The following is a 20,968-nucleotide window of genomic DNA, read 5'->3' on the forward strand; positions in this document are numbered from 1 at the left end:
CAAGAGAATAAGTAGCAGTGGACTGAAACCTAGTGGTGTCTAGCAAGGTAACTCGGCTGAGAATCCCTAGGAAGCATATATTTCACATGAGCCCTTCAGCAACTAGATTGTCATATTATTAATGACAAATTAAGGATTGCAGGTAATACCAGGCCTTCAACCATAACATTTAGCTTTTAATTACTGTATTGAAGTAAGCACATGAATAATAAAAAATGTGAGAGAGATAGGAATGCAGTGATTTTCTGACAAACAAGAAAGAAGGGATGTTTTTATTTTGATCTAATTCCCCATAAAAGAAAAAAAAAAAGTCCATTAAAAAGAAATATAGATATGCCACCTTTCAAAACTAATTACATTTTAAGTATATTGTGGAAGGCCTATCCCACCCCTATTTAAATACCGCTGTAAATTGAAGTCTCGGAAGAAAGCAAGTCTATGCTATTACAATATATATATTACTGGCACTAGTATAGACTCTAATTCCCTGTTTTGTAGTGCTTGCAGTATTAACTTGCTGCTGTGCAAAAACTGACTATCACTTTTTCCTTCATTGTCCATACAAGGACAACGTAAGTTCCTGATACCCCTTTGTACTACCCAAGGTTGGCACAGCACACACACACACAAAACCACAAACAAACAAACAAACAACAACAAAAAAAAAACAAGCACAATCTTCCTCTCACTCATGCAGGCACACAAATATTTTGAGACCTCACATAAAAGAAGAGCATTATAAATATCGTGAAGTATCTTGCAGTGAATTAAGAGAGGAAGAGAGGAAGGAAAAATCCATATTATACATTACCATAGGTACATACACATTTCAGCAGCTGGATTACAGCTGTCCCGAGATGGTCTGGCATGTGCTACCTACTTGCCTCAGCCATCCCTCTTGGCCACACTCCTCTGCAAACCTGTGCCCACCCTGCTGCAGCTCCACATGCTAGCCACACACCTCACTGGTCCCTCACCCTCCTCATCCCAAATCATCTGTCTTGGGCTTGCTTTCCACCCACCACAGTCCAGCCTGCCCTCGACACATCTGGATGGAGCGCCCCTACTGCCCTACAAGACTGAGACACGAACAGGCTGTAAAACTGCATGCATCACACTCACTGTTGGTCCTCTCTGGCACAGCATACACTGAAGGGGAGGAAAATTTCCCTAACTTAAAGAAAATCAATTTCATCTCCTATTTCTGTGCTCTGCAACATGCTTATAAATCATCCCTGAGGGCACTTCCAGTGATATTATGGGGCATGTCATTCACAGCTCTTCTGCAATAAAACCATTCAGCTTTGCCATACAGTTTCATTGCTCCAATCAGAACCACTAATGAGATGTCCTACGGTACAAATGGAAGACATTTCAGGACACCATAATAATTTATAAAAAAAGATTCAGAGGAAAGAACATTAAGTACAGTACGTCAGCCAGTCCCATCAAATTAATTATCTTTACATTCAAAAAATATATATAAAATATCTGAGTGTTCCTGTTTACGTAGTTTTGGGAGTTGCTTGCTAAAAGCAACTCCCTAACTAATAAAATGAAAGAAAAGGTAGAGATCATACGTACTGACCATTTATTAAAAATACATTTGTAAGTATCTTCTCCACAAATGCCTCATTTTATCAGATCTTTGCTCATGGGCTTCCTGGTTTTTGAGATTTATAATCTGAGGTAAGTTTGTACGAACTTTTCCTATTCACTAAAAGCGGTATATTTTATACAAATTTAGACAGTTGTAACTTATCATTATGTCTAACACTTTAAATGAACATTCTGCCAAACATTGAAAGCTCTTATTTTTAAAGATTACCCTATGGTTTCAAGATGATACAGAAACAAGCCCAAATGCTTTAATGATATATATTTAGTATTTTCTACATTGCTTTTTTTTTTTTTTTTTTTTTTTTTTTCCTCTCTCTAAGAATAGTTCTATTCATCTAAGATTTCTGTGTTTTTCTACTTACAGGTTGGACTCACTCCACACCCCCACCTCCCAAGGGATAAGGCATGAAATATGTGGCAATAGGTACAGATTCTCTTCCCTGCTATTAACATTTGTAAGAAATTCAATGAAGAACAGGAGAAAATTGATATAAAGATGCAGAAAAGAAAAAAAAAAAAAAAAAAAAAAAAAAGAAAAGTGAGGAACCTGGCATGAAGTAATTGAAACATTACAGTACAATGCATATATTCAATTAGAACAAATTAAAAGCAAACCTATTAACTGTAGAAAAATAGGTTAACAAACACCTTTTCACAGATATTGCATGCGCAAGATTAAACTTTGTTCTTCACTGAAATTATACAAGGCTTTGCTAGCCATGGAGCTGTATGCAGCCATGCATTTACAAGAAACAGCTTTTACTGGCAAATACTTTATTGAACTCATCAATATCACAACAGACCTTTTCCCCTTGACACATGATATTAAAACTTATGTCAAATCTACTCCATTCACGTTTCAGGTATTGACTATATTAAGTTATTTTCGAAAATGACAAATGTAACTGCTTGGCAAAAATGAGTAATTGAACATTGAAGTATAAGGTCATTAACTCCTTTGGCATGCTTTACTTTTCTAGACACTCCTACCTTCTTTAAACCAGAAATAAATAAATAGATTTCTTAAAACAAAGTTCTGTAAAATAATTTGCAAATGCTCTGACTCATTGATAAATGAAATTGTTAAATGTTACTGTTAATCGACGTGAATCGCAGAGCATCAACTAATATTATCCATCCGGACCAACTGGGAAAAACTACTAACAGTGCAGAAAGTTTCTAAAAAAGGTTGACCTCACTTAGCCATTTCCTCCCCTCTGGATTCTAAACTTACGTGATAGCTTCAGTTCTCATGATATTTTTTTTGAAGACTAGAATAGATTGAATTGATTTCATTTGAAATACTTTCAAATTCACATGTTTTTCTGCTTCAGCCTTCTCAAAGTCCAGATTGTAATGCTTCTTGCCATACAGATCTATTCATTGCATGTACAAATGAAGCAAAACTATGAAATCATACATTTTCAAAAATTAAGAATGTCACTGACAAAAAAAAAAAAATTAGATAAGCACCTTTTTATTAACACTACCTTGTCAACAGCCCATTGAATCCAAAGAGATATTAACCTTTAACTTCACAGGTATTGTGGCAACAGTTTGCAAGTTAGCTAATTAAATCCGAAGTTCTACCTGAACTCAGAGTGGCCAACACAAGTATAGAAAGTCACCAATTTTTGTTTTCTTTTTAACATAAGTCTAATAACATACCAACAATAAACATATGTTCTGTATCTCAGAAAGAGGGTAGAACAAGGAAGAGATACAAATGCTTAGGAAAAAAATTCGAATCCATATTTCTAAAGACTTCATATAGCTGTCTTTCCAGACAATTGCTCACTCACAGTGGTGACTTACTAATCCAGCTCAGAGGGATTTCCAGTATTGACTCCTACTATCATCTTACTGTTATCAAAAAAAAAAAAAAAAAAAAAAAACAACCAAGCAACATCTTCATCTCTTGCACAATAATTGGACAATGACAACAGATGGAGTGAGTACGCAATCATGCTGGACACAGGCAGCTTTCTGAGTCATCAGGTTATCTCTAATCCCTCCTATAAAAGAGGTAACTTCTTCAGGTGTATGTGCTGAAAAGGTTAGACACACCACAACCTATGCTTTCCAACTAAGTAAGCTGGTATTTGTGTGAAATGAAACCAAGAAGTAGTATTAAGAGGTCATAAAGAAAAGACTACTGGTTTGACAATAACTTCAAAACAGCCTGAAAAAGATGGAGGATGTAGTCAAACTGTCTGACTTCTTACCATTTTGCAATAGTCTATAATTGCAAAATAGATAAAAGCTCAAGTTTACAATCTGAAGTCACTAGACTGACACAAACCATACCAGCCAAATCCAAAATCAAAAGCATTATTTAATAGTCTACAGAAAAAGAACCCAACAAAAAGTACCAATGTCTTACAAAGGTAAGAAGTTACCATAGTAGTACTTTGCATACCTCTGAAGAAATAATAGCAGAAAATCAGTTTAGATACCTTACCTTCTTGAACTGCTTGAAATGGATTGTTGCCATCCACAAATGTCACTGAACACGTGATTTTCTCCGTTTGTAAGATTTCATCATTCTGGTTGAGATCAGCAACTGCCATTCGAAAGACTTCCTCATCTTTTTTGGCAGATTCATCAAAAATCGCCCCTTGGAAAAAGAAAAAAAAAAAAAAAAAAGAACAAAAATGAGGTTGCACATTTTTACCTGTAATATAATAAATAATTAATCATAAGTGCTTAAGACATATTTTATGCAATAACATCACCTCCTCATTCACTTCCAATGAGCAGTTCACTCAACACAGTGTCAAGAAGTTACTTCAAAATAATCAGATTTTCTGTGTTTTAACATAATTTAGGGCAGAAGGGGAAGAGAAGCATTGACTTTTCTCCTTCTGAAGCATTGAAATATTGGGGAACCCTGGCTAGGCACAAAACAAAGTATCTGTATAGGAACACTGCCAAGAAATAAGAACTAATTACCTTTCCAAATGTGCCATTTAATACATTGAATGACCATGCTGGGCTAGGATTTGTGTTGAACATTATGTTTAGTGACAATTAAATAAAAATATAAAGTTCAAATAAGGTGAGAATAAGACTAAAATTGTAGTAGCACTGGGAAAATGAGTTAGAATTGACAACTGTGATCAATAGACAGGTCAGCAGCTGATACACACTATTTCAGGTCTATTTCCTGTCAGATTTGTAAAACTACCATTCCAGCTAGCCATCTGACTTTTAAGTCAGTAAATTAAATTTAATAGGTTAATTAAAATCATTTCTCCCTTTATGAATCTGACAGAAAGTGTCTGTTCTGCCTTTTCCTCAAAACCTTCAAGCAGAGCATTGTAAACGGGAAACCATTAAACTCAGGAGGAGCTGGCAGAGTAAAGGCTTTCAAAGCTTGTACAGCCAATTCTTCAGGTGTACTGAACAAGAATTCCCAGGCTAGAGGATTTAGTTTTTCACTTTGTTTAATCTATACATTTATTATTTATTATTTTTTTAATCTATACATTTATTATTTTTAGCATCACTAATTTCCCTATTATTTTATTGTTTCTTGTATGAACTATTTAAGCAGACATGGCTCAAATCAGTGTGATGGTTCTATTAAGAATGTTTTATGGTTTAAAACCCCTAAATCACATCTGTGAGGCTTTCAAGCACCTCTTTTTAGTAGATTAGAGTCAAAAAGGATGTCTCAAAAACAGACTTCTGAAAATTGTATTTATTGTTATTAAAATTCAGGTTTATTTATTCTTGAGTGTCCATTGTCAATACAAAACTGAACTAAGGCAGTGTATGTGATGAGGCAGCCAAAGATAACAGAAAATGCTGATTACTGATGATTTCAGGAAAAAAACAAAAACAAAAACAAAACTGCAAGTAGCATGCGGAAAAGAACTGAAAAAGATTGACACAAATAATGGCTACTTTAAGAGAAGTAAACTTTATATACATTATTTATCATATTTTTCCACTGACCTCCAACACCCATATCCCTGCCAGCACCACTCATTCTATGTGAGCGTCATCTCTTCATACAATCTGACCGCTTTGACTTGAGCGTTTTCCCTCCTGAAGCTGCTGCCATCTGGAACAGCTGTTCTTTACCTCTCCACCTCATTCACCTGTCATCTCTGTGAAAATCTCAGCTGAAAACATTCTTTTTCCTCCTGTGCCTCCATTTCTATTTCCCTTGTTTTATTTAGCTCCATAAAGCAAAGCCCCACATAGCTGAGAAAACACTAGGTATGCAAGATGCTGAAAACTGTGCCTTCTCCATGAAGAGGATTATTTTTGTATCCAAGTAATATTTAAGGGTATAAAACACTTTATCAAATTGAATACCCTAAAATATGCATCATTTTCTAATTGCCTAAAACAGTTGTTTTTCTAGTCTCATAAAACTACTTGTGCTTGTCTTTTAGGTAGGGCACACCTATGCTGCTGATGACTGTACAACATACCAAATACAGTTAGCAAACATTCAGAGGAACAATTTTACGTGGTTACTAAATAAAACTTAAAATTTTGAGGAAAAATGGAAAATAATGATAGCACTCAATCAAATTCTATTCCTGTAAAGTAATTCTGTAACAAATGCCTCAGAGGAAGAAGTGAACACGCTACCATTGCATGCACACACACGCAGGGCAGATGTTGACTCCACTGCAGAACACGGCAAAACAAAGAGCTTCCAGCCAACGCTGCAGAGTTCAGCTGGGAGATGTCACCTTAAGCCTGGTTTTGTTGCCAGAACAACACGGGTAACTTACAGAGCAGTGGATGCAGAGAAGTCCAAATTATCTAGAGTTTCTTCTGCATGAGCCATCACAGAAATTCACTTCATCCTCAGCAGAGAACTGCTTCCAAGACAGTGCATTCACCAGTTCAGGATCAAGTTTCTCAACAAATTAACTTTTCTGAAAATCTTCTTGTTTTCCACACACTGATATCCCTAATAAAATCATTTCTAAGCCGGATGCAAATCCTACCTCTGATGGCATCTGGACTTATAAAGTGCTGGGTTAGATGAAACTCCGTGCAACATTCAGAAACGATGCTTTTATTCACTGTACTACAAATGCTCCAGTTTTGCTCCTACTGTTGCCTTATTTCATTCATAGCTCCGTGTATCAGGCAGAAATTTCAAAACTTCTCATCTCAACAATACTGTATCTGACGTTTTAAACAAGCTACCTTACAGAAATTACTGTATTACTCATGCGTCAGTTTATGAATATCTCCTCCGGTAAAACAAAGAAATATGTAAATTATTTGGAGAAAAAAATGCAGCCATAATTCCTGCCCAAGTATCCTAGCTGGAATTAGGTTATCTTCCTTCAGAAACCACAACTTTATCCATTAGAAGATCTAATTTCGCTACACAAAAAGCTTTTTAAGATGCACCAAAGAGAACACTGTTACTTTCAGGAGATGCCAGTGCACAGCAGCTTTGAACAGTGAGGAGAAAAGAAATTTTATTTCCTAATTGCTTGTCAAGGTTTGTTTAATTTCAGTTGATAAATAAAAATGTGAAATTGGAATTGAACTCTGGTGGACAGAAGTGAATTTTCTGATGTGAAACGTGCCTATTGAAGTTGTTACAGCTAGCTCTAAATACAGCCCTTAACTACTTTTGTATTGGAAGCTATCTTCTTCCCTTGCTGAGGCTGGATACCATGCTAAAATTCTGAAGCTTATTTTTCCAAACATATTCTTTTAACCAAGTCAAACAAACAAAGAAAACAAAATAATAACTGAAGTTTATCACACTAACTTCTACATACTTTCTCCTTTCCTCACAAGCAGCTGCAAAATGAAAGAACTTGAACGACCTCAAAGTCGTTTGGACTATGTTGCCAAAATGAACACTTTTGGCTATGGGGAATAATTGTTACAGGAAGTAATGGAAAGCTGAAAGATGCAGCAAAATTATTCCTCCAGATACTGACTCTATAAAATGATGCAACAGTACTGTTTGGAAAAGGAAAAAAGTCTTCAAAATGATATAAAATTAGCTGCTGTTCATTTTTCTTCCACCCCCACTGCTCACCTCAGCTGAAAGAGGCCTCATACTAAACATGTCATTTCTAACTATACTCAAGGAGTATTGCCATGCTTGCATCAGGAGCCAGTGTGCTGACACAGCAATTACTTAAGACCAGTTTCCCCCCCCTATTTTATTAGCATGTCATTACTTTCAGCTTTATTTCAGAATCCAGATGAGGACAGCACAAATGCAATTCTCCACTGGCTTTTTAAAAACCTTCAGCACATCAATAATGTCTTGTAGCTTAGCAGAAAATTCTTGTTTTTTAACCATCTCATTCACACTCAATAAGGTCACCAGAAATCTCAATTTAAATGAACCTAGGACAAATTAGAAAAAGGTTTGATAATTTCGCCAAGCACCGATGATATCATTAGAAAGGCTTTCCAAAGATCGCTTGTCCTACTGACCTCAACATATAAAAACATAATCCAACTCATATATCATTGGCTATTTCTAGAGAATTTTCTCCAGCCTACTGGAATCAACCCAGAAAACATAAAAAATGAGACAGAAACTCATCATAACTGGAAGGATGAAATGTGACGAGATTTAACCAACATTCATGTTTTCACTGGCTAAGGAAGCAGAAAGTCCACTGCTTGCAGTGTTTTAAAGTATCGTAATCTTATTATCTATGAAAGTATGACATTTCTGCACCTCTATGCCCCATGTTAGTTAATTTTGTGAGAGTATTTCATTTCAAAAGGGATGGGGAGTATATGGATTACATGCCATGTTAAGCTGAAGTCAGAGTTAAATTTCAGCTCATAAGCTTTTTCTTCACTTTCTCCATTCCACATGCATACCTCATCAACAAAAGCAGAATACACTTGGCCCAATAATTTACTAGTTCAGAAGTCCAGGAATGTTTGTAGAGGAAAAATACATATATATATTCTTATTCTAAAAGAGACACTTAATACAGCTGCTGGGAGAAGGAAATCCATGCTGTTAAGACTCAGGAGTGGAAGCTACTAGTTTTGAGTCCTCATGCCAAAACTCATCTGACATGTCTTGAAGGACATGTGAAATAAGGTTAGGAAGCATTAGTTTCTAGGTGCTTAAATCAATGGGGCTGATATTTTTGATCCTGAAAGATGGTGTAGGATAAAATCTCATGTTATTACTAGGGCACATGAGCATCCGTGGGTTGGGAAATTTTGTATAAAATCCATTCCTTTTTAATTATAACAGCAAATGCCTAGTGGAACTGCAGACCATCATGTTTTATTGACTCAATATGTACATGCAGCAGTGGATGGCCAACTATATAATGGAGGTACAAATGGAACAGAAGTCCTCCATCAGGACTCCTCTGTAGCACAAGGGAGTTTCCAGCAGATGTGTCCTCAGCTCCCTCACATGTCACACTGCAGACACCAAGCAAGGCACAGGGCTTGGCTGTTGAGCCTCTTGGCCCTTGGGGACCGTAGTTGGTTCACACCCTGCCAACGTGGGGCTCTAGTTTAAGGCAGTGCCAGTCCCTTGATGTTGAAGTCAGCAGCCTGGTTCATTTGTTCCCCAGAGATTCCTACTGCTGCGCCATGGTGATGTCAGCACCACAGAATCTAGGCCATGATGAAGTTTCTGAAAATGCTCCTTGTTTTTTCATTTTAATTTTTCAATATTTTCACAGCTCCCATGATGATGGTGAGCAGCAAGGTACGCCCAGAAGCACCGGCATCAGTTCCTCCTGGGTGGAACAAGCCCAGGGTAGACTGGTAGCCTGTGGAGGAGGAAAACCGGCTGCTAGAGTAGCTCTGGCAAACATGCAGAGCAACCACAACGTGGAAACAAAGAGAAAGTAATGCCAACCCCTCACCTCACCAAACTGTAAAGGTAGGGTTTATCTTTCTACTTCATTTATCTCTTATTTGTATGAGCAAACCTCAAGAAATTGAATGATGTTACACCAGCACATGTTTTTCATTATTATCATTTCTTGTGCAAATGCAAGAAGCATCAGACCCACCATCCTTTATTTATTTATTTATTTTTCCAATGGAGTTTTGGAGAAATCTAGTTCTAATATGGTGATATGGTAGGGCTGGATTAATTTTTTTTTTCTTATTTTATTTCTTTTTTTGAGGTCATGCCATGAGCTGTCCCAATTTCACTGAGACTAATGGTGCTGGTTCACCACACATTACATATACTTGCATACAGCAGGAAAGGTTGTAGCTATCTCCAAAATACATTACATAATCCATCGCAATTGCATATATTTTTAATATTACTTGTCTAATGAAGAAAGTCAAAAATGAGTAAATATACTGTCTCTACCCAATCAGAACACAGTTTTTACAGAGAAAAAAAAAGCAAACCAACACAAAACATTTTCCACTTTTTTTTTTTCCCCCCACACAACAATGAAATCAAAAGTTAAACAGTTGGTTTGGAGAAGAAGTATTCCACCATGCTTCCTCACTCATACCCAAGTTCAGAAATGCTTTGTATGTGTGAGCCTGACTTCAGGCATGTGAGTCATCTCTCTCAAGTCACTCCTTAAAATGAGACAAGTAAGATCTTTACTAGGTTTAATACAACACTGCCAACTTTGTATGGCACCACACACTCAAACAATGGCAGAATGTGCCTCTGTTCACTGCAGGAGCTATAAAACAAAAAGATGTAGCCCATTTCTGCTCCTTTTTAAACTGAATTACTCCCTGTTCTCAGAGCAACTATGTGGCTGAGACATCATGCAAATGATGCAGGAGTTCCTTCCATTTGTTGCTTTTTTGCTTTGTGGCTCTAAATATATAAAACAAAGGGGAGAACGAGGAATTTCTCAGTTTTTTCAATCTGCCAAACTGCTAGAGGCAAGATCTATTTCAAATACAATGAAAGTAAGAAAAATGCGGTTATCATCTAAACACAGAGAAGGCTCTGCATCCTTCTGCTGAAGCAGGGTTGTTTTTTAACATACCAATCTCACAGTAAAACAACCATATAGTTCTGCCTTTTTTTTTTTTTTTTTCCTCTGTAGTGTTGTTTGTTTGAAATGACTACAGGAAGGTATTTGTATTAAATGATATCCCACACCCCCACACCTGTCCCCTGAGCCTACTACCCAGCTATGGAAGCATGACAGGTTAACGAAGAAAACAGAGACTCAGCTTTTTACATTACAAGTTTTTCTGAATGGATTTACATATAGCGAGAGGCAGTGGTTCAGGTATTGTATGACACACCTATTAATTACAAAGCAATAAAGAATTTCTAGAGAAGCAGAAACAAAAGCCTGAAGGTAGAGAACCCATTGTCTTTGCATTGCCTTTTACAATATTTAGTTTCAACAACACATTTAGTGATAGTCTTGGGTCAATTAATTTGTCCACAACAGGTGCTGGAGGAGGTAGTGCTCTCAGGAAATATTAAAAATTACTGTTCTCACAATCTGCAGTGCTATTAAGCACATTGCTTTTTTTTTTTTTTTTTCCTGTTTAATTCTATTGCTATGTTGCAGATACACATCAGTGTCACTGGGAATTATGTTCACAATTGGAAATAACAGACTCTAAGATCTTATCCTCCTTATTTACACTGTCTGTCAGGCACATATGCACAAGCACGAACACTTTCCAATCACTGTTGATTTATTTTGAGCTCATCCTGACAGACATTTCTAATTGTTCTCAAGTTCTAAGCCACCATTTAACACTTATGTTTAATACAACAAATGATACAATTTGTCAAATTCTGCTGATTCTCGTTAATCTCATAAAAAACAGCTGTCTTTTGCTAGCCCCTTTCTGGGAGATATTATTGCTGGCTGGAGAGCACAAGGAGGAGGGAAAAAATTGGGAACATTAAAAATGCATTTTCATCTACAAAATATCTAATAAAACGTATTTTTAAAAGGTAATTCTGGAAAATCTACTGGTAAATAATACATTATCTTTTCAATTGATCTACCTTCTACTTAAGTTAAGTGATCCTTCAGTAGAAAACTAATGTAGTAACTACAATATCAATAGGAATAACAATCGGAATATGCCTCATATATGTTTACAGTTACCTAATTGATGGCACATGTTGCAGAATCACAATGACTTTGTTCCTGAAAACCCCAAATTACTGCACAAATACCAGTTACGGCATTGGAGACTGCTATCTACTTCTATACATGATACGGATACATATTACCATCATAAAAACAATACAGTTTTTACACTATATACCTTTCACAGAATAAGAATGCAAGTATTTTCTCTGCACTGTTCTACTAAACACTTGATATGGTGATTAACTACAGCAATAGAATCTTCACTTTCGTTATGCAACAAATGAGCTGATAATAATGTGAAGCTTTTCATATTTTCTATCATATCCATAACTATCAAGTTTAGGTCTAGCTGTGAAAAGCATCTGGTTTGGTAGATATTATTGCCACATTATTAATGTCCCATACAGAAAGCTGATGTGATGACAATAAATTGGCTGAATACTATCTTCATTTTTCAAAGAGATATTTAAAAGATGCTATATAATGTACATAAAGAACTTGCTTATATTTCATTTTAGAACCAGAGCAAACAATGATTCAATTTACTATATAGTCATCTTTATTAGCTCCTACTTGTGAATGCAAGAACACCTCACAAAGCAATGTTAGTGTCAATTCATCCCCGAAATCCTAAACAGCTGTTAAGCAATGTCATTGCTTACTATCTTCTACTCTCATACTCCTTGCGCTGCCTCTATGTCGAACTTTACTTTGTCATTTCTGAAAGGTAAACTAATGTTTCATTAACAAAATAATGCAGACTACTGCATAGAGATGAAGAGGAAACCACTGCCAAACTATTTTTTTTTTTTTAATGGCGTGGAGCAACTGCAGCAACTTACTCCACTAGCAGCTGAACCTTGAGGAGAAGAAGATTACCAATATGCTAGAGATGTTGTTAATATATACACTTACGCCTACATATACACATAAAAGTGACAAAAAGACTACAGTAAGAGATTTTTTTTCAAGACAATTTCTGCTTTCCTTTCCTATTTGTCTTTAAAATTTACTCAAGCCTTTTGCTCCAAATAGCTTAGTCATTTCATGCAGTGGAGCACTCTGGCTTACAATACTGGAATACAGGTGTTGACACTAAAGATTGCCACTTGGAGGGTACTACAGGAATAAAAGGTTATTTATTGAGTACCACACTATATAAATCCAGCCCTTTTGTTGTAGGTTACATTATTAAAAAATAAGACAGAGCTGCTGAGTCAGCATATCATTGAGAAGTCAGATAACTCTGAAATATATTGCTGTTAAAAATCTATCTGATCCTATGTGAAATGTCATGAACACCATGGTCAAGAATGAGATGACAGCAGGAGGAAAGCAGCAGCCAATAACTGTTTTATGTGCTCCTCTAAAAATGAAAAGCTGACTGAAATTAATCCCTTCCTTAAACAGCTTTTCTTTTCATTAGAGCAGGTTTTTATTCTGCTGCATATAGAAGCGTTCAATGAATCTACACACAAACTCCCTCTTTAAATGGGAATGGGAGAAAGCAGACAAATTAATCTTGTAGTCATCTGGCCCAACCTGCAATACCAACGCAGGATTTTCCCGTGCAATGTCATTTACATTGCAGTTGGAAATTAATGTATATAACCTTCTTCACTGTTACGTCAGACAGAGGGTAACAAATATAGGCTTCCTGTTTCAACATGAATAATGCACACACAAATGTCCTAAGAAATATCCACTTTCCAAAAAGAGTACAAATGTCCCTGTTGCTAAAAACATGTTTCCTATTTGCCTCTCAGAACAGGTTTTCTGGATTAGTGTCACTCTTTAACTGTAAGCATTGTGTTCTACTATTTTGTTAACCCACCCTCCTCTAAAATGTTCAGGGCTCAAAGTGACCTCATAATCATGGATGTTGAATACGTAAACTGCTTGCCATTTTTTATAGAAGAGAGTGCCGTATCTTCTTTGTCACTCTTACTCATAGTTAGAGTGTGGTTTGAGATTAATTTCTACTTCTGCAATTCATAATTTACATCTTTCTAAAACAATACAGACAGAATATAACTCACAGATAATCTGAGTTAGACTTATTTCAAAAGTTTCATCCAAGAAATCCTGGTAATTCTGGTTATAATTTTGGAAGGATTAAGTATGAAAATGGAGAAAAAAGAAAATTTAATTCTGTGAGTTCCTCCTTGAAAATGACTGAAAAGTTCTGCTTTAAATTCAGTTCTCTGCTGCAGTTTGACTTCGTGCTTTGTTTTTAATAACACCACAGTTCCTCAGTGATATAAAGCTCTTTGAAAATTATAACACTGTCATATGAAATGTCTATGAATTTACATTTCCCAAAGCCTCACTGCAAGTCAATTAAATGCAGTCAAGTTCTGTTGAAAAGCAGTTTCCAAGGAGCAACATATAAGAAGTCTATAAAAAAAGAGTCATAATTTCTGATTTTAAGACAAATTCAGCTGTTTCTTATGTGGCAAATTTACAAAGCAAGACTGCAAGCAGTTGAGCTATTTCCATATGTGTCAGGCACCTCTCTCAATCCAAATATCCCCTTCCTTCTTCCCACATTTTTGGGAGACTTCTGTGATGGTGCTATATAACAGGATATTTGCAAACCTGAGGCTGAAAATGTCATAAGCAGCAATATATTTTCTTTGGGAATATATATATTCTGAAGCAAATTTAAGAAATTACTGTATAATTTTGCCCTATGCTCTGATGAACAATTACTGTAACTAAAGACTGGGGCTTAAGATGAACTTAATTCTCTAACACTTAAAGAAATAACCAAGGAAGAAATAAATGAAGCATACTTTCTACTTCAATCTCCAAGACCATAGCTGTTCTGTGCTCAAATCAGTCCGAAGCCTAGAACCAAATATTTTATTTCAGACATTACCTCTCAAGAGCCACTAACAAAGAGCCCTATACAAGTGAGTAATAATATTCCAGTTTTACAGAGTAAGTAATATTAAACAGACCTGATGATTTCTATATTCATTGAAAAAATCTTTTGTAAAATGGTTCTATCTGGAGGCTGTCTGGTTCTAAAAGATTTGTATGGAATTCAAGAGTTACACGTAGAAATACACGTATATTTGGTTGGACTTGATGATCTTGAAGGTCATTTCCAACCTAAATAATTCTAAAATGCTATACACAGTGACTTGCCCGGACACTACAAGTAATTATTCGCTTGTTAAAACTAGTAAATCTACTAAAAATGTAATTTATTCAGAGTACCTGCTGTTATTTCTATTGTTCAACTAGTATAAGCTTGGAAGACTGATATGAAAAACAACATCAGTATGATATTATCATAGACCCATCTTATAGGAAAAATTAATAGCAAAAAGTGAGGGGAGAAGGAATGCTTATAAGCTGAACATAACAAAAAGCTTGTGCATAATCTCTTCAAAATGCTTCTGACAGAAAATAAACAAATAAATAAAAACTCTACTTAAGCTAATGGTTATTAAATAGATTTAACATATTGTAAACTTGAAAATAGCTAAGAGAAAAAAAAAGCTAAAATTATATAGGAAAACCAAGAAAGCAATCTTGTGGCCAGTCATATTCAAATGTAAACTTGCAATATAAAGACTGAATAGGAATAAAATCAAAATGAAAAATGAATAAAACAAACACAAACAAACACAGAACTAACATTACTGAAGGAACAAAAACTTGGTTATTGTTGCATGATCTCTGCTGATCAATCCAAGGTTGTGATCCAAAATGAGGCAAAAAGTTGTACTTTGGCAGCAGCTCGTTGCAGCCAGCAAAATATTTTGAAAATTTTTCTTCTTAATTTACAAAAGGGATTAAAAAAAAAACGTGCAATCCCCTCCCTGCCCCTTCTGTCCCCCTTCATCATTAAATTAGACTTTCTTTTTAGCAAAGCCCTAATACAACCTAAAATATTTTGTGTTACCAGACTGGGAAGAGATCAAGGTTTTGTTTTGAGTCAGCAGAACAGTGCCTGTAAACAACATGTGCTTTTTTTTTTCTGTCACATTTGATTACTACCCAAGTGATGAATGCACAGGAAACTGATGTAAGAAACATAACCTTCATACTATTACTCTTGTAGTCACTTTTAGTATTAGTCATTCTCCCAGCTCACTACTTTAAGAAAATATGTTTCTTATATACTACTTCTGAAACTTTGAGGAGGTAATCCCAATATATATAGGAAAGATGGACACCAAAAGAAATTGGGAAATGATTTTACAAAGCCCAGGGACAAGTTACGTTCAACCCTAGAATCCAATGTGTGCCCTTTGCACTGAAATGATTTCAGCACATACATTTAGCTGCATTGTCCAGACACCCCTGTGTTAATCAAGTCTTTCTGCGACTTGGGAAAAGATGAGCAAACCTTGCTCACACTGACTTTGCCTGTAGGCCTTTCACATGACTAGGCAATAAATCTTTAAAATTTGTCTAGAGAATTTTCATCTCATCATTACTATATCACTTAATTATTGCATCATTTTTGTAGTCATTATTACTGTATTATTACCAATAAATACAGAATACATTCACTATATTGTTGCACATTTTATCTGTGAAAATGTTGAATTAATTTGCCAAATGTCTGCACAAGACCATGTCAGAAATCTACCTAATATATATGTGTCTTGTGCCCATACTCGTGGTATTTGAGCTCCTTAATGAAGGTTAGGACAATAAAATGAAGAAGTAAACCCTGCTACAGGGCCTCCCCACCATTGCTCCAAATAACTGGTTTTCTGGCAGATTTTTATATCTTTTAGATCTGTTTCCATGCCCAAGGAGGATATCTAAGGCATCATTATCCCACATTTAGTAGTAACAGAAAACGCATATTTTAAAAGGGAGTATTTCTTTACCGAAGTCATGGTTTCCCACAATAAATGTTAAAAAAGTAAGGTTTACTGTAAGACAAAATTCTTCAGGAAAACTATACTGCCTAGGACTTGAGAGCTATGTACTTGACGGGCTGCCTAACATAGTATATATACTAAACTGGCCCTCAATAAAGATGAATATTTACCAAAGAAATAGAATGATAGCAAGTATTCACATTCAGATCTCCTCTCTTCATCCATATCCTGTGTTCCTGACACACTATGGTATAAGACTGTACTCAGATATCCTCTGAAGTCAAACTGTAGGTTACAATCCACAGTGCAATATGCAAAATTCAACCTCCTGCCTGGGAAAGGGAAAAGGCACCAACACCCATAACAACAAAGCTTCTAATGTTCTCTTCCATGACTCCAGAGAAGTCTCTTTACCACATAAATATTTTGTTTATGTGTCAAGGTTTTTGTAGTGGGGGGCTACAGCGGTGGCCTCTGTGAGAAGAATCCAGAAGCTGCCCCATGTTAGAGAAGGGCTGGTTTCAGCAGGCTACAAAGGGACTGGCTGCTGCCCAGAGCCAAGCCAATAAGCAATGTTGGTTGTACCTCTGTGAGAGCAGATTTAATAAAGGGGAAACAAACAAAAACCTGCACCACACACAGTGAGAGCAGTGAGGACCCACCCTGGAGACCCCAAGGTCAGTGGAGATGGAGGGCAGGAGGTTCTCCAGGCATGGAGCGGAAGTTCCCCTGCGGCCTGTGGAGAGGCGCCTGGTGGAGCAGGCTGTCCCCCTGCAGCCCATGGGTCCCATATGGAGCACATCTCCACGCTGCAGACCCACCATGGGTGGAGGAGCCCCCAGTGGAGCAGGTGGAGGAGGCTGCGGCCCATGGAGAGCCCCCACAGGAGCAGGCCCCGGGCCGGAGCTGCAGCCCGTGGAGAGGAGCCCACGCAGGAGCAGGGGTCTGGGGGGAGCTGCCACCCGTGGGGGACCTGCGCTGGAGCAGTTTTGGAACTAGATGACCTCTGAAGTTCCTTCCAACCCAAGCCATTCTATGATACTGCAATATAAGTCAGTGTAAAGACCAATAATTATAAACCAAAATCCATCAATGAGGCATTTTTACCGAAGTTGAGAATTTTTTTTGCACTCTTGTAAACAAACCTGTTAAGATGATCTAGCAAGATTTGTGGAAGTGGCTACAAACTTAGAGAATTGCTTCATGTTCCTAGTATACTTCTCTGCAACTGCCTTAAGTCAAGTTTTAGCTGGGTAGTATTTAACATCAAGAGAGTTCTGGCACAAATGTGAAAATAAACCTCTCAGCCTAGCAAGAAAAACAGAACAGAACAGCAGTATGAAACTCATGACTTAACAACAGAAGTCTATTTAAAAAAAAAAAAAAAAAAAAAAAAAAAAAAAAAAAAAAAAAAAAGGTACAGGGCTTTGATTATTTTTAGTACATTTCCTCTACTTAGACATTTTGTTGTGCATTCAAAGCTAACTGCTCATCTATTCAAGTGTTTACTGTGCTTTTACTATACAAGGTTTCGCCATTTTGGTGTCAAATGGATGCAAAAATCTCTCCTGTTCTGAAAACAGTTCAGGCTTTATTTTGAAGTCAATTGAATTTTGTTTCTATGGTTCAATATTTATTTACAACATGAAGGGAAATGCCCAGTAGGAACAAAATTGCATTTGGTGTCATTACTGAATTAGTCTATAGGATTTGCCTCAGTCTCCCAAGTATCATTTCTTGTCCTGGTGGCAATGCTTCAGTCTGGATGTTTCTGCACACTCTCCATGTTCCTAGCCAACTAATAAATGACTCTGTCATATCACAGAAGCTGACTCCAGTTCTGAAACAATTCGGGTCTGTTATGTAGTTCATTACAAATTAAGTTGGCGTAGCTACGTCTTGGAAAGCTTTATCTTGCTTATTATTATTATTATTATTATTATTATTACTTAAAGAACGAGGAAAAGAGGATGGAAAATTAAAAAAAAAAAGAAAAGAAAAAGAAAACAACAAAACTCCAGCATATTAGTTTGAACCTTACTTTCGTCTAATGAATAAATCTGCTTGTGAACATATCTTCTGTTATATTTTGGCCATTTTATTGTTGTTGAATGTTATTTTCATTTCTAAACAACCCTATCAAAATCTCAGTATCTGCTCACAAACGTAAAAGTGTGCAGAAGTTTCAATGAGCATCTGGTGGTTATACTGCAAAGCACATACCAAGTTACCCTGAGATACTGGAAATAATATCTGTGTTTAAGAAAATATTTATTGCAATTTTAATTAAAATGGGGGTTTAAAAGAGTTTTTTGATGCAGCAAGAAGGAAAGAAATCATGATAATCACTGTAGAGAGACTAACCCCATCTTTTACCTGCTTACAGTATTTACAGACTGAAACAATCTTGGTAGGAATATAATTAAGTGCTTGTTTGAGAAACCAGAACTAATTTTCAGAAAGATTATTTGTGACATATTTCCCAAGAAACCTGAAAAACTCAGTGGGTTTCAGGAAAAGCTTGACACTTGGTCCACATTCTTTAATAGATTATTAAAGCACTGAGGACTGCCTGAGAGCTCATCATGGCTCAAGCCCATATCATCATCTCCAAAACAAAACCATCCAAAACCAGATTCACATCAAGCACTGGAGACTGAATGCTGCTAGGGTATGGAGTCTGGTTTATATCAACCACAGGAAACTAATAGCTTAGCTTTTACTCTACAGAGCAACAAATCACCAGAAGATTATAGACTGAAACCCTTCACCAGGAATCCTTATATGTTCATCAGTTTAAATTACAGTTTAAATGCTTGTCTTGAATCTTTTCACTTCAGTGCAAATCCTACAAATGGACGTCAGGATGACAGTGCAGCTCTAGAAGCTGCAGATGAGATTTAAAGAAACGAAAGAATAAAAGAGGCAGAAATGGCAAGCAAGTTAGTAAAAAAGAGTTTCTCAGTTTGCATTATTTGTGGTTGATTTGCAGTGGGATTGGAGGCATTATCCAGGCACCCTGAAGTGGACATGATTGTTTTGCACCAGAATGTGACTGTGCAAATGAAGTACTGTACTGGAGTACTACAAATATAGAGTAATTGGAGGCTCACTTTTTACATGTCATTCTCAAGCATCTCTCTTGTCAAATTAATGGACTTGGCAGGTGATTAAATAGTGTCCTGAGGTTGTACTTAAAGGAAAATGTGACACAGGCTGCATGTCAGCTACAAGGTAAACATATTCTTGAAGAGCATTGATCATTTGCTGCTCCATTCTAGGAAGCTGAAGGGATCTGAACCAAGAAAAACAGCATTTATAGGGTGCAGACAGCCTTATTCCTGCACATTTTAACAAGCTGAAATACTCAGTCTGTGCAGCACAAGAGAAAAGCTCAGTCAACAGTCACTGACTGATTTATATAACAGGCCTTTCCCATGTATACATACTAGTCTTTATCATCATCATCATCAACTTACCAGATCTTTTAAAGCTGCTCACTAATCAGAAACCCACCAAGACCATAAATCTGTGACTACTAAAGAATATAGTGTAAAGGAAATTTCTCTCTATATTGCGCAAGGAAGAGACACTTCCTGCAGCTTTGCTGCCTTTGAGAGGCATGCATGCCAAGTGCTGACAGGAGAATGAATAGAGCCAGTCATGCTAAACATGCATCCTATTGTTTTGGGCTCTGTCGGTCAGATACACTGTCAACACATTTTCTGTTTCTTCCCCTGCCTCCCCCACCACCATCTTTTGTTGCTGTTGTTGGCAACCTACACTCATCCTGTTGAATTCAATTAGAATATGCTGCAAACCATGCTGCATCTGCCGGAGCCACTCTTTTAAAGAAACGCATAAACGCTTCTGAACAGCGGGGATTTAATTTTTCTCCAAAAGGGCTGCAGAAGTAACCCCTTGGGAAACAGGAAGCGTTTTTCCACTTTTGAAATTAAAACAATTTACTGGTGCAAATTAGCTGTGTTCTCTCCTCGCTACAAGGAGAGTGTCAATTGAAGGAGTTGACTGGGGGAAGACCCCTCTCCAGTGTACGCATGACTGAGTGCTGCTGTACACACATATATAGGTGTGCACCTATTATTATTTTTATTTGGAACAAGTAGGCTCAACAGGGAAGAGTCTTCCAAAACAAAATGTGCTTTTTAAAAATAGCTTCAGTGGCAAAAATGGGTCCAACACCTGATCAACCAGCTATTGGATCAGTAATTGAGCCTAAGCCACTAAATGCCCTAAGCATCAGTGGGCAGAAAGAGCTCACATCAAATCAGAAACCTTTATAGATGGTGGGGCATACAAGCTGGGATTCAAATGCAGGCAGAGACTGAATGCATTACAGGTATTTGAGATAATTCTGGTTCTACCACTTTTATTGCCAAACTGCCTTTTCTTTTATTTTCTTTTTTTTAATAGCTTTTCACATCCATGTAAAGA

General features: G+C 36.7%; 1 protein-coding gene across 2 annotated transcripts in view; it reads right to left on the reverse strand.

Annotated features, from left to right (window-relative positions):
* Positions 1 to 20,968, reverse strand: part of GRID2 (glutamate ionotropic receptor delta type subunit 2) — a 700,788-nt gene that overhangs the window by 556,560 nt on the left and 123,260 nt on the right. For both annotated transcript variants that reach the window (XM_082758601.1, XM_082758600.1), the window contains exon 2: positions 4,082 to 4,237. In XM_082758601.1, coding sequence (XP_082614727.1) covers positions 4,082 to 4,237 — 156 coding nt within the window. The remainder of the gene's footprint in view (positions 1 to 4,081; positions 4,238 to 20,968) is intronic.

This window comes from Aythya marila, assembly GCF_965140915.1.
Source record: "Aythya marila genome assembly, chromosome: 4".
Classification (NCBI taxonomy): domain Eukaryota; kingdom Metazoa; phylum Chordata; class Aves; order Anseriformes; family Anatidae; genus Aythya; species Aythya marila.